Below are 13,665 nucleotides of genomic sequence, written 5' to 3'. Positions count from 1 at the left end.
AAAATTAGTCCTCACAGTTCCGTAGCCCTGCACTGTTTTACATTCCCACCAACAGTGCACAAGAGTTCCAGTTTCTCCACATCCTCACCAACACTTGTTTTCTGTTTCTTTTTTTGTTTTTGTTTTTTTCATAAATAATAGCCACCCTAACTTGGCATTTTTTAATTGGTCGTATGAATCTTCGTTATTTTAAAATTCAGGTGTTATTAGGTTTAAGATTTAAACTCTTTAAGCACCAGAAATTCTAAGCCCAGTGTCAAAATTGTCTTGCTTTAGAATCAAAGTTTAAATGTGGCCTGTTTTGGTTAAGAGGGATGAGGAAACTTGGGGACTTAGGCTCTTATTTTGTATGTAGGTAAGTATGTATATAAAAGTACATGTTTATAAAGCAATTATACTCCAATAAAGATGTTAAAAAAAAGGTACATGATGTTCTTATGTACTGTTTGGTTTGCTTCCAAGTGCAAATATTATTTTGATTATTTTAGCTAAAAAAAATGAGGTCCATTTTGGTTTGTTTATTATAGCTACAGATAGATTTTCATTTTCTTAGTAAATCTTGATTAAAGGCGATAAAATGTCTTTTGCATTATACTCTCATTTTTCTGGAAAATTTTAAATTGATTCTAAGCAGTACAGTATATGGAACCATGTTTAGTGTTTTTAGCATACTATCTAAAGGCCACATTTACTGATAAAAATACAAGTTCTTAAAATATTTCCTTTCAGAAATCTGTTGCTATTAAATAAACAAACAGTAATTTGAAGATCATGTAAGTAAATTTTTCTTTTCTCTTTTTAGAGTGCGTCAGTTTATAGAAATGGTGAATGGTACAGATAGTGAAGTACGATGTTTGGGAGGCCGAAGTCCAAAATCTCAAGACAGTTACCCTGTGAGTCCTCGACCTTTTAGTAGTCCAAGTATGAGCCCCAGCCACGGAATGAGTGTCCACAGTTTAGCATCAGGCAAAGGAAGTGCTGCACATTTTTCTGGTGAGGTTCAGTCTTATGACGTTATCTTAAAATTTTTACCCTTCTTCGTGGTTTTGAACCAAAATAAAATTTTTTCAAAAATCTAGACATTTCTGCTAGGCGTTTGGTACATTTGTATACTTGATCTCAAGATGTTCTGGAGGAAAAATTGTGGGTGGGTCAGATTCACGTGTTTTTAGTACCAGGAAGTGACTTAAAGATGAGCTGTTTCTAAAAACAGTTTATTAACAGATCTCCATAAATGAAGGGCAACATTCAAGTTGTCTCTAGAAATTAAAGCGGAGCTATTTGGTCATGAGAAGGTAATTGTGTGTTTTAGGAAAGGATAACTGTAAAGGCGGTGACGTGGCTGTGGTGTCTGGAGCCACCGATCACCATACCCAGCCACCTAGCCCGGCTGCCTCTTGCTCACTCTTTCCCAGCCAAGCTGCCAGCAGGAGTCAGCTCTGCCTGTTCATTTCCTCCTATCCTTTTCTGGACTCACCAAGGCCTTTGGTGTTCTCTTAATTAAAATTCTCTCCTTTCTTGGCCTTTATGACATCACTTCTGCAGGTTTATTTCTGATCCTTCTCAGTCCTTTTTCTTTGCTTGTCTCTTTAATTCTGTTTTTCCCAAGGTATTATGTTTCCTCTGTACATTTCACGTTCTAAAGCAGAAATCAAATGCTGTTTCCTGTCCTTTCAAAGAGTAGAGCAACACCTTTGCATTTTCTCACTCAGCATATACCTTTCTACGTTGCTGCCTCTCAGCCTGTTCACATCACCATCCTGCACAGTGTGCGTGATTCTCATGTTTGTGTCCTTAGTCACCACCCCTCTGACACCATGTGTCACGTCAGGCTTGGACAGATTCTTAGCCTCGGTGTATTCATATGTAAAATGGGGTTATGATAACTGGGCTTCATGGGCGGGGGCTGGGGGGTTGTGAGGATTAAATGAGACCTATAATTAAGCCTTCAATAAATACAGGAGGAGATGACAGCTCACAATTAAGTAACCTTATGTTCTTTCAAAGAAGTTATCCATTTGTTTTCTATTTAAGTAGTCCATTGACTTTCCTGCATTATAAAAGTCTTAAATACATGATCAGAATATGGTACATCTGTTACAACCTTATGTGTTTGTTTCTATTTTTATAAAGTTTCTCTTTCTTTTTTCCCAGGTTTTGAAAGTTGTAGTAATGGTGTAATATCAAATAAAGCACATCAGTCATACTGCCATAGTAAACACCAGTCGTCCAGTTTGAATGTACCAGAACTGAACAGTATAAACATGTCAAGGTCACAGCAAGTTAACAACTTCACCAGGTAACGATATCCCTAGCTTTTGTGCTACTATAAGCAACCTTAATTATAGATGTCATCATTTTTAATAATTTGGAGAAATTGAGTTAGATGGTCCATAGTGGGGCTCTGAGAGTTCCCAAGCCCCCAGAGGTTAAAGGGGTGGGGAGTAAGTTCTCCAAAGCTTTCTGTTCTCCTAGAGTTCATGGAGGCTCATCCTTCTGTTCCTTCCCCTTCCTCTACGTCACTCTTCCCTCTAGTGGGGTGATAGGGACACATCCAGGTTCTGCATTTCATCTTCCTGCCACCGCAGACCCGTACAGGTGGTTACGTACATGCCACTTGTTATGGTTCTGCATTTCATCTTCCTGCCACCGCAGACCCGTACAGGTGGTTACGTACATGCCACTTGTTATGTTTCCATTAGTATATTTAACCTCTGCAGTTAACATTTGATACAGTTACAACTATTTTTTTTCTTTGTGTGTGGTTTTTTTGGTGTAAGTGTGTGAAGTGTTTCCTGAGTTCCAAATAACTAACTTTACAAAAAATATTTGTTGATGAGAACCTATCTTTAAGTAGCTTGCGTATAACAGACGGTTAAGTCATTTAGTAAAAATATACAGTGCGAGGAGAGTATTGAGAACCTGTTGGGTGTCAGACACTGCTGGGCATGGTCTCCACTCGAAGAGCTTTGAGAGAAGAGATGTCTCTCTCAGCATACTATGACATACTCAGGTTTACTATTCATGAAACCTGAAGGTTTCATTTGAATTGAATGCTAGTGTGTGACAGCAAGTTCTTATGGATTTTATCAATTTGATGTTGGTTTGGTCTTAGAACGTGAATTGATTGGTCACACTGCGTTTTGGGGGAATGTTTATCAGTGCAAAATTCTCCCATTGAAGGAGAGAGAACCTAATGTTTACCATGACTCTTAATGGAAATATGACTCTGGAGAAAGAAGTATGTGTAAAAATCTGTTTTCACAAATTTGGAGATTAATCAGAATTTCCAGGTTATCTGTCACAAATGACAAAAATGTACTGAAGTAATGGTATTGTGTGGTACAGGTGATAATGAAGTCCACAAAAATGGTATGAGAAGAACAGTAGGAAAACAGACTCTCTTGCTAAGGAGGTCAGGGTAGTCAGTAGAGATGACATAACTAGAAAATATAAGATTAGAATATTCTGAAAATTTTGTATGGAAATTTAAAAGACTAAGCCTTTAGTACATCATTGTACTTTATAGTATATTAGTACTTTATCATTGTTAGAGGGTTCTACCATAGTTTGAGGGTAGGATTGCAGTTTCTTCGTGAGTTTTTCTCTTAAATACTATCCTCATGGCAGGAAGTTGCTAAAGAGACCTATTATTACCTGAGTTGAGGGAAGCAAGCTTAACGGAAGGGGTTGATGACACAGCATCCTCTTTTGTGTGCAGTATAGAAGAAAGTAAGCTTTTAAACTGTCTTAAACTGTTAAGCAGTAACAGTTACTTTCTAGTTGGTAATGGCTTTCCTTACCAACGGTATTGTGAAGTAGGCAAAGATGGTATTAACTGTGAAAACCATTTTACAGATGTAGAGCTGAGTACCAGAGAAGTAAATGACTTTTTTTTTTTTAGGTCAATAATTAGTAACTAGTAAGTTGCAGAGCTGTGACTACTTCCTGGGATGTCTGACTTCTAGACTTGTTTCTTCTCCGTTACCCCCCATCAGAAATGCTCTTCTCCCCGCCCTCCTTCTTCTCCCCCATCCTAACTTCTGTTCAAGCTGTAAAACTCAACTTCAGATGTTACCTCTTCCAGGATGTTTTCCTTGATTTACATCCCCGCCAAATGTTGTGTCACTCCTTGTGGAGCTTTCATCACAGAACTGAGTCTCTGTACTATAATAACTTTATTAGCTTTTTCTAGGCTGTTCACTCCTGGAGGGCAGGGGCTGTTTCATTAAATCCTTAGCACCTAACACAGAGCATGGCCCAGAGGCTCTTAAATGTGTGTTGAATGAAAGTATCCCTCTCAAATATTATATTGGATTATGAAAAATGCACTTTAGTATATTAATAAGATCACTAAAAGCTACGATCTTAAGGATTTCCCTTAAATTAAACATTATTTTCAAAGTTTGATTTTTCTTATCAATTCTCAAATTTCATCAGGATACTAAACAAGCTTTTCTGACTGACAGGAATGTCCTGGGGCCATGGCCCTCTTCTTCCTAGATCTCTATGGGCCTTTTTACCCTGATAGGTCTTACGGATAGAAGTATGTATGCACCCACGCGCGCCCACGCACCCAAGCTGTTAACCGTTGGTTACCTTTGCTGGCATTATTACGCATAAGGTGCTTTTTGCTTATCTGCATTCGATGTTCTTTTTTTCCTACAAACATTGCCTTTTTAATGAGAAAAGATCATTTTTATTTAAATATTCTCTAAATTTTCATCAAGCGTTTCCTTCTGAGCTGTATAATCATAACCTAGATCTTCATAGGAGAAATTTGGATGGTTAGATATTGTTGCTTGGGGTGTGGAAGGATCTGAAGGGCAAATATTGACGAGCTCAGCATGGAACTGTCGGCACATGCTATTCGTTCAGGCAGCGTGACGTAGGTGAGAATTGGCAATGCCCTAAGTATCTCCAGAGCAGTCTTTTAAAAATTAAGATGCAGCAAAAATACTTGAGAATCTTCACCAATAAGAAAGCCTGTGAGAGAAAAATAGTGTTGGGCGCTGGGAAGGTATGAAGGGATGAGACTAGTAGTTTTGCAGGTTATTACTTGCCATTGAGAAAGAGTATATTTTTGAGTAGTGAGGACAAATGCCAAAACATCAAGGCTGTTAGTGAAAAAAAATAGTCTAGAAGCGAGTCGAGTATGAGGGTGGGGAAAGAGGTGAAGAGAGGTGGGTTCCAGGAGTAGTTTGAGAAGGAGGGTTTCCCTTACACGCTGCAAGTGCATGCTGGGGTGAGGGCCAGGGATTCTGGGGCAGGAGTTGATTAACAAAGAATGGAGAGCAGATCTGAGTTTGAAAAATAGTGGGAAATACGTGCTGAAAAATGATTTCTCCATATTGATCGGAAGTCATCAAACCACTACATTTTAGTCCACGTACTTTATCTCCAGGAGTACAGAGTTGTTAAAGGTCAGCTACAGATTGGGCTTTGAATACATTCAGGATGTAACTAAATACCTTTATTCCAGATTGCTGTTGCCTTGTGAAGTCAGTTTATACGTAGTTGAGTAGTAATTTATTTTAAACTAAGCTGCAAGTATGCTATTTCTAAAATTAGGTTTGTTTTTTCATTTTCAGTAATGATGTAGACATGGAAACAGATCACTACTCCAATGGAGTTGGAGAAACTTCATCCAATGGTTTCCTAAATGGTAGCTCTAAACATGACCACGAAATGGAAGATTGTGACACCGAAATGGGTCTGCAGTGATATTTCTTACATTTTTAATAAAAAATGATGACTACAAGGTTATGTTTTTACTTGTACTGATTCACAGCTGATGAGCACAAATCAAATTTAAAGATGTATGTGCCATTGGATTTTACAGTGATACGTATTACTTCTCTTAAAATTTCTTGTGAGAGGGGGTTGCTAGAGAGAGTAGAGTTTAATTTTTTAGTATCTTCTTTGCTGAACTGTTTCTGCGCAACTGTAGTGCTTTCATTAATGTAGGAGTACTAACTTATTAGTGTTAAATATCCTTTAGGACAGCTAAGGTTGGAGATATGAAAAGTTTTTATACCTATTTCAGTATAGCCAATAAAGGCCAAATGGGTAGAGATGATTTTATAAGTTCTAATCAAACTTTCTTAAATTCATTCAATGTGAATATATGTGACTCTGCGCAGCCCAGCGCCTGGCAGATAGTAGGCGCCTGCATTTGACACCCCCTGGCTCCTGCCCCCTCAGAACATGTGGCTGACAGATACGTTCGCACACATAAGTTTACTTTGTTGACAACTTGTGTAGTAAATTGTACCGAAAAGTTAAACCATCAGCAAACTTTCCCATCAATTGGAGAGTGAAAATTATTGAAGCTTATACATTCTTATTTGTCAGAACATTAGATTTCTTAGTATTTTGAGATTAAAAGGTATTTATTCAGATTGTTAGAAACTACTTTATAAATGCAAACTTATATTACACAACCACCTTGTTGTTGAGGATTGTGTGTTCCAATGCATAATTCACTCTTTCAAGCAAGGAGTATGATTGAAAAGGCAGCCTAGCTTCACTCTATCAGATATCAGCAAGCAACCTCAACATTCCAAGAGTCATTTGAGCATAGTGATTAAGAGCAGGAGCTCTAGAGCCGGATCACCTGGATTTGAATTCTGCAACTGCCACTTACTAGCTGTGTAACCTTGGACAAATTACTTAGGAGCTCTTTGCCTCAGTTTCTTCATCTGTAAAATGGGTATAATAATAACTGCCTCATAGCTGATCTGTAAAAAGCTAATAGCACAAAGTAAGTGCTTCGTAAACAGTAACTATTATCATTATCATTAGTGATTAATGATGTTGTTATTAGTGACTTATACTGTTTGTTATTGATCAGTGATTATTGTCAGTCAAGATATACACTGTAAAATTTTTTCCTAAAAGTAGTATTTTTCTAAAAGTAGTATAATTAACCCTTTTGATTAGTATGTGGTGTCTTCTGTGTTTTTATTGGAGTCATTTAGTCTTTCTTACCTTCTATCTCTGTTCTTTGTCAGTTAAAGTAGCCTGAGAAGCACTACTTTTTTCTTTTTCTTTTTTTCATGTTGCTGTAGTTTTAGAAAATCGTGCTTATTATTAACCTTTCATAAAATTTTCCCTGAGACATATGTACATGCTAACACTGAAAGGTTTGTCACCTGACTTTCAACTGAAAGCTGGGTATTGGATCCTAGACTCTTGAGGCCTAGATAAAGTATACCTTTTAGCTACAAAGTTCCACATTAAATTAAAAATCTGCATATTTAGGTAAAATATTAGGAAGTAATTACTAAATGAAACGTCCAAAATGTTGTAAGCAGTTTATGTTCATTTCTCCATTGTACTCCAGATGTAAGGTAGTAAAATACCTGTTTGTTTTGCTTACAGAAGTTGATTCAAGCCAGTTAAGGCGCCAGCTGTGTGGAGGAAGTCAAGCCGCCATAGAAAGAATGATTCACTTCGGAAGAGAGCTACAAGCGATGAGTGAGCAGCTGAGGAGAGAGTGTGGCAAGAACACAGCAAATAAAAAAATGTTGAAGGTAAGTTTGTTTTTCCTTGAAAACTTATAAATGTGTCAGAGGAACTAAAATGTAGTTTTGTAACACATTGAGCAACACTGGAATTCCTGTTGGGAACTTGGACGCGCGCCCCTCCCTGGCTTCCAGCCCGGCTGAGGGTGCGGACACGCGGCAGGGTTCGGCAGCCCGGCTCTACTGGACAGGCGCTGGACTTCTGTACAACATACAGATTAAATCTCAGTTCTGCCACTTACCAGTGTTGTGTGCCCCTTGTCAACTTGCTTTCTTAGTTTTCTCGGCTATAAAATTGGCAGAGTTATTAGGAGAAATGTGGGTGTGCTGATAAAACTATAAATTTGAGATATTTTTACTTTAGTAGAGATTGTTCAGGGTTGCAGCAAATTGAATGTATAACGTGTGGCTTTTCTTTTGAGATTGGTGAAGGGTTGGGTCATCTTTCACAGGGAAGAGATAAAACACGTCTTCAAGTCTCTTCTGGATTGATGTCTGCGCTGGATATAGTGAGATGGAGAAAATGGAAACAGTTCATTAAGTTAGCCACAGTTCTGTGTAGCAGTTAAAGATGGAGTTTTGCCTACCTTAAGTCAGCATTGCAGTTAGTGGTAGAGATGAGGTTTTTTTCATGTTCATAGAAGTCCCACCAGCCCTGTACACCTGTGAAACATGAACCTAGCCATTGTAGTTTTTTGTTTGTCCTGCACGAGGTTGGGCTCAAAGTTGGTTTGTTACAAATATCTTCTCCTGAATGTTTTGAAATAAGCCCAGAAAACGAAGGGGAGATGCACGTAGGCCTTTACACTGATGCTTGGGTATAGGAGAGGGCGAGACTCAAGACTCCTGCCATCCCTTCCTGACCTAAACTGAGAGAGGGCCAGCGAGCAACACGTAGTAGTGCTAAATATGGCATAAAATCAGTCCCCCCAAAAGAAACCCATCCCAGCTGCATGCACTGTAGCCTCAGTAGAGCACCTGTCTAGTCTAGGATGGGTTAAGAAGCCACGTATATACACCTCCAGATAAAAAGGCATGCATAACTTGATTTTTCCAGACTGGGAATTTTCATCATTATACAACTTTGAGAATCTTTTCTGATATCAACAGTGCTAAGAAACTTCTCAGGCTTTATTATTATTTCACATATCCAAAGCTATCCATTTGGGAAACTTCTTTGCTAGGTTTTAGGGCAGTGGTTCTCAACCTTTTTGGTATCTAAACACTTTAAAAACTATTAAAGATTCCCAAAGGGCTCTTGTTTGTATAAGTTATATTTATTGATTTTACTCTACTAGAAATTAATACTAAAATTATTAATTCATTTTAAAATAAGTCATTGTTATTTTTCATAAGTGTTATTTTATCTTCCTAAAATAAACAAACAAAAATAGAAGAGTGGCCCTGCTTTACATTTTTGTAAATCTCTTTAATGCTAGGTTTAGTAAATGATAAGCTGGATTCTCATACCTGCTTCTGTATTCAGTCTGTTGTGATATAACACACGTGTAGCCTCTGGGAAACCCCACTGTATAGTTTTGAAAGAATGAGAGTGAGAAACGAGCAAGTAATATCTTAGTATTACTATGAAAATAGTTTTGCCCTCACAAGAGACCCTGAAAGGGTCTTCAACCCAGTTGTTCCTGCATCGTGCTTTGAGAACTGATGTTTTAGGAGATATTTGGGGATGTGAAATGTTTTGAAAAAAGAAATCATAGGCTTTTTTACACTGGGTCATCTGACTCTGTTTTCTTGTTAATACTTTATGCTGATGGAGTCTGATTTTATGTAGTCCCTTTGAAAATTTCACTCCATTGCTTATTCTTTGATTCTAATTTGCGTGAAGCACAGGAAGTGGCATTACATGGCCTGTCCTCAAAGATACTCCTTGATTATATATTGAATTAAGTGAAGATGTGATTCATCATCTAAAGAATGTGGATGGCTTTGATTTTGTACCTATGACTTCTAAGCAAATGCCACCTACTTCAAGAGATTGTCTTAACATTCTGAGCTGCTTCTCTCCCATTCCCCAAACTTATCTTGATCCAGGTAAGAGATAAGATGGGTGGCTGATCCAGCTTCTAAGTACCTAAAGAACAATGCTGGAGGATTTGAGGGTAACACAAAGAGAACTTTTTTTTTTGCCCTGCTTGAGAAGGTTTAGAAATTACTGTTTTCTTTTATTCTTCACTTCAGGTCATGGGTGGTTGAAATGGGTGTTTTTATCTTTAGTTTTGTTTGAATTTGCACAGACTTCTGAAGCATGCATACATGTGTAGAGAGACAGGATTTGGTTAAGGCCGGCTTGAGACTTACCGAAGTTGCCGTAAGGTACACACGTGTTGTGCTTCCCCTCAGTCGCGGAGTAGCAGGCGCACCGCAGACCTTGGGGTAGCCCACCTGTGCTAAACACGGGCTGGGCGGCCTGCTGCAGCCGTGGTTCTCTTGACCTTTTTCTGACTTTCTCGGTCTTCCTTTCCTGTTTTCCTGTTGTCTTTGTTTTTGTTGCTTACCTGCCTGAATCTGCCAGTGGCTCCCGGGAGAGCCACCCGAATTGTTCAACAGCTGTTTACTGCGCTTGCGCAGAGCAGCAGGGCACCTGCTGGAGGGCCGGGAGAGTCAGGTTAGAGCGAGCAGCCCCAGCTGCAGGTAGCTCTCAATCTAGTAACTTTAGATGCACCCTGTTTAGAAACTGCTACAGAGTTTAAGCCAAGTGTAAGTACAGTTTGAGAATCCTACCTAAATGTCACACTTTGTCAGAAATTTTCCCACTGAGGTAATGTTTTTTCTAAAATAAAAAGTAACCCATAATACCATGATATTTAACAGGTATTTTCAGTTTTGTGCCTTCAATCGCATGGGCATATATTTTATCTGGTTGGTAAGTGTAGTTATCCTATTTGTATTGTTCTTATTATCATAAAAAATGTATTTCCAGTTTCTATGCATTACTGACAATTATTTTTAAATGGCTACGTGATATTCTAGTGTGTTGCTATATCAGTTTATTTAAGCATTGCTCTATTTTTAGATTTTCTATTTGCCTTTTAAAAAATGCTTTGAACACCTTTATACATGTATCTTTGTTTCTTCCTTAAAATTATTCCGCTGGAATAAAGTCCTAGAAATAGAATTATTGAGTCAAAGGATACAATTATGGTGGCTCTTGCTACGTGTTGCTGCGTTGCTTTCCAGAAACGTCTACCAACTTATCAGCAGTAATAAAGGGATGTGCCGGTGGCACTAATACCTTAATTCTACTTTAGTGGGTTTAACATGTATCTCAAAATTGCTTATTTGCATTTCTTTGGTTACTCTCACCAATTAGTCTTACAGCAGAATTTAAAACATTAAGGTTGCTTTGCTGATTTCATTCCCCTTGTAAAGAAAGATGAAGTTCTAGATATTTACTCCTGGGAACTTGATGGCATAAACCGGTTGTTTTTTTTTTAAGGGTTTTTTCAGTTTTCTTGCTTAAAGCTTCACTCTACTTGCAAGCTGTGCTTCATAGTGTTGTGTGATCCATCTAAAATCAAGTCTAATTCATATCACTCCGTTATGTAAAATTCTGTTGCCTTATTGGAAAAAATGGAAGCTTTTTAGTGTGATTTTTAGGGTGTTTTAGGATCTAAGCCCTTACCCATGGTTCCAGCCATGCCTTTTCTTCTTTCCAGCCTCAGTTTCCATGTAGCTTGAGCCTATATCTGTGATTGCTTCTTGTGACACAATACACTCTGTTAATAAGCAATACACGGTACATCATTTACATGTCTGCCTTCCCCATAGGACTGTGTGAGTCCTCGAAACAGTGATGAGGTCCTGGTGGTCCCCGTCTGTGTCCAATAAATATTTGTTCAGCTATACTGAAAATATGGGGGCAAAATTTTAGACTTTTTTCCTCTTAATATTTAGATTGGTAATTAAAAGAAAGAAACTGTATCCTACTAAAAGAAGTACAGTACCGTGTGGTGGTAATCTCTCACTGCCTCAGTTCGCGTCTAAGATGGGCATAGTAGTAACCACCTCCTAAGGTTATTGTGAGGATTAAATGAGATGATACACATTAGCGCTTGAAACATTGCCTCACACAACATTAGTGCACAGTAAATTACTACCATCATTATCTTTTTCTGTGAATTTTGTTTTAAATGCTAGAAGGTGTATTTGACAGAATGGTCTTGATTTGACTTTTGGGACTACAGCATTTCACCTTTTTGGTAGCATGTCAGGATGTAGACGCAAGAGGATAGTTCTGTGCTTAAAATAATGATGTAGCAGTTATTCCTTGGACAGATTCTTTAGTCTGTCTTTTAAAATTTATGTGCACTATAGGGATGGTACCTCATTAGATGGTTGTGGGGTGAATTAAGTCTTGAGCAAAGCTCAGTCTTTAGAAATAGCGTGATTAGAGTTAGCTTCACAGGATATCAGATATTAATCTTTCTCCATCAATAAATTTGGATTGGGGGGAACCAGAAGTAGAATCTGGTAGCTTTGTGAGATGCATAAAATATCTTAAATACTGTTAAGAAGCAGATCTTGCAATCAGCAGGTATATGAAGCTTTTTTTTTTTCTCCTTGTATCTACTAGCACCTGTGAGTAGCTGCAGGGGATTCCAACAAGTGTAAGTTCTTCAAAGAACTTTCATTAATAACTGTGGCCAGAAGTCTCATGTGAATGAGATACTCAGCAGTGTACGACAGTGGAGGTGCCCCGTGTATCCCTGTCTGTAGCCTCAGGCCGCACAGCTCTGCTTTACGGGCAGTTCTTCTCCAGTCATCACAACGTAGAGGCCAATTCAGATAAGAAAGGGCAAGAGCAGGCTTGACCAGGAAGCCTCACCCCCACTAATGAGATGGCTAGAGGGGGGCCGGAGCAGCTTCACGTTGGGAGGTGCTATTCTTTAGGAATTTGTCTTCCACGTTTGAACGAGCAGCAGTTTGAGTGTCGCGCTACTGAATTCACTGGTTTGGTTTCCCCAGCGCCTTTCCACGTGCCGTCTGAACTGGGAAGGTGTGCTGTGTCTACCTGTATCTGTATCTGTATCATAATGTTACTCTGGATTAGGGCATTGGCTTCTGGCAAAACGATAATATATCTTTTACTGAAAGATTAGAGTGAGCTGACATTACTAATTTTGTTTAGCTCAGTTAGTCCTCATAAACTCTGTGAAATAGGACCTTTTATAATCCCCATTATACAAATGATGATACTGATACTTAGGAAGGTTGTTCTTGCCAAAGGCCACTCTGGTGATGCAGCTTAACTTGAAGCCAATGTCTGAAACCACTGTAGTTATGTGCTTCCCACAGAAAGATGACAGGAAGACAGAGCCATCGTCCGAAAAGAAGACTGTGTGTCAGTTACTTCAGGAGGGGCGGCTTGAGGATGGCTGGAACTACTGAATGTTCCTGAAGCGGAGCCAGTTTAATTTTGTTGATTACTGAGTTTGAGAAGATGACGTCCAGTGAGATACGCCCAGTTCCCACATGTGTTTAAAAAAATACATGGGCTGGTCCTAACCTTTTAATGTCAAATTCATATTAGTGGTCATAAATGTTTTCTCTTTCTCTTTACTTTAACCAGTAATATAGCCCATTCCACAGGAATTAAGTTTTTTCCATTTTTATTCTATTCTGTTCTGCATGTGTTGTAGGGATAAGGGGTAGATGATGAAAATGGCTGTTTACAAGAAAAATGAAAACAAATTAGGCTTTGCTGCATAATCTAATTGTTAAAAAATATATAGCCTCCTAGTCATAGGGGTAAATGGGCTTGTGTTAGTCTAGTGCCTTAAAGCCATATTTTTACCTTTCTCTCAACGTGTAATCATGGTGAGCACAGTCGCTGAACTGTTTGAATTAAAAACCAAATTGCTGTGTTTTCAACAGGATGCATTCAGTTTACTAGCCTATTCAGATCCTTGGAACAGCCCAGTTGGAAATCAACTTGACCCAATTCAGAGAGAACCTGTGTGCTCAGCTCTTAACAGTGCAATATTAGGTAAGTGAAGCCAGAAAGCACTTTAGCTAGTCTCTGGGGTATTTGAGATGGTATTTGTGCTGGCATTTATGTTTTGGTAAAATCATAAGGGAAATGTTTTCTACATTTAAAAAATTAAAATTACCTTAAAGT

General features: G+C 38.5%; 1 protein-coding gene across 3 annotated transcripts in view; it reads left to right on the top strand.

Annotated features, from left to right (window-relative positions):
- Nucleotides 1-13,665, top strand: part of RANBP9 (RAN binding protein 9) — an 88,550-nt gene that overhangs the window by 70,777 nt on the left and 4,108 nt on the right. The window contains exons 9-13 of one of the 3 annotated variants that reach the window (XM_019945088.3): nt 803-993; nt 2,155-2,299; nt 5,592-5,713; nt 7,384-7,535; nt 13,422-13,533. In XM_019945088.3, the coding sequence (XP_019800647.2) occupies nt 803-993; nt 2,155-2,299; nt 5,592-5,713; nt 7,384-7,535; nt 13,422-13,533 (722 nt within the window). Of the gene's footprint in view, nt 1-802; nt 994-2,154; nt 2,300-5,591; nt 5,820-7,383; nt 7,536-13,421; nt 13,534-13,665 lie in introns of those variants that run through there. The other 2 variants (XR_012334341.1, XM_073810341.1) reach the window with 2 other exon arrangements.

This window comes from Tursiops truncatus, chromosome 10 (genome assembly GCF_011762595.2).
Source record: "Tursiops truncatus isolate mTurTru1 chromosome 10, mTurTru1.mat.Y, whole genome shotgun sequence".
Taxonomy (NCBI): domain Eukaryota; kingdom Metazoa; phylum Chordata; class Mammalia; order Artiodactyla; family Delphinidae; genus Tursiops; species Tursiops truncatus.
Note: the sequence above shows the minus strand (reverse complement) of the source record. Positions and strands in the feature narration are given on the sequence as shown.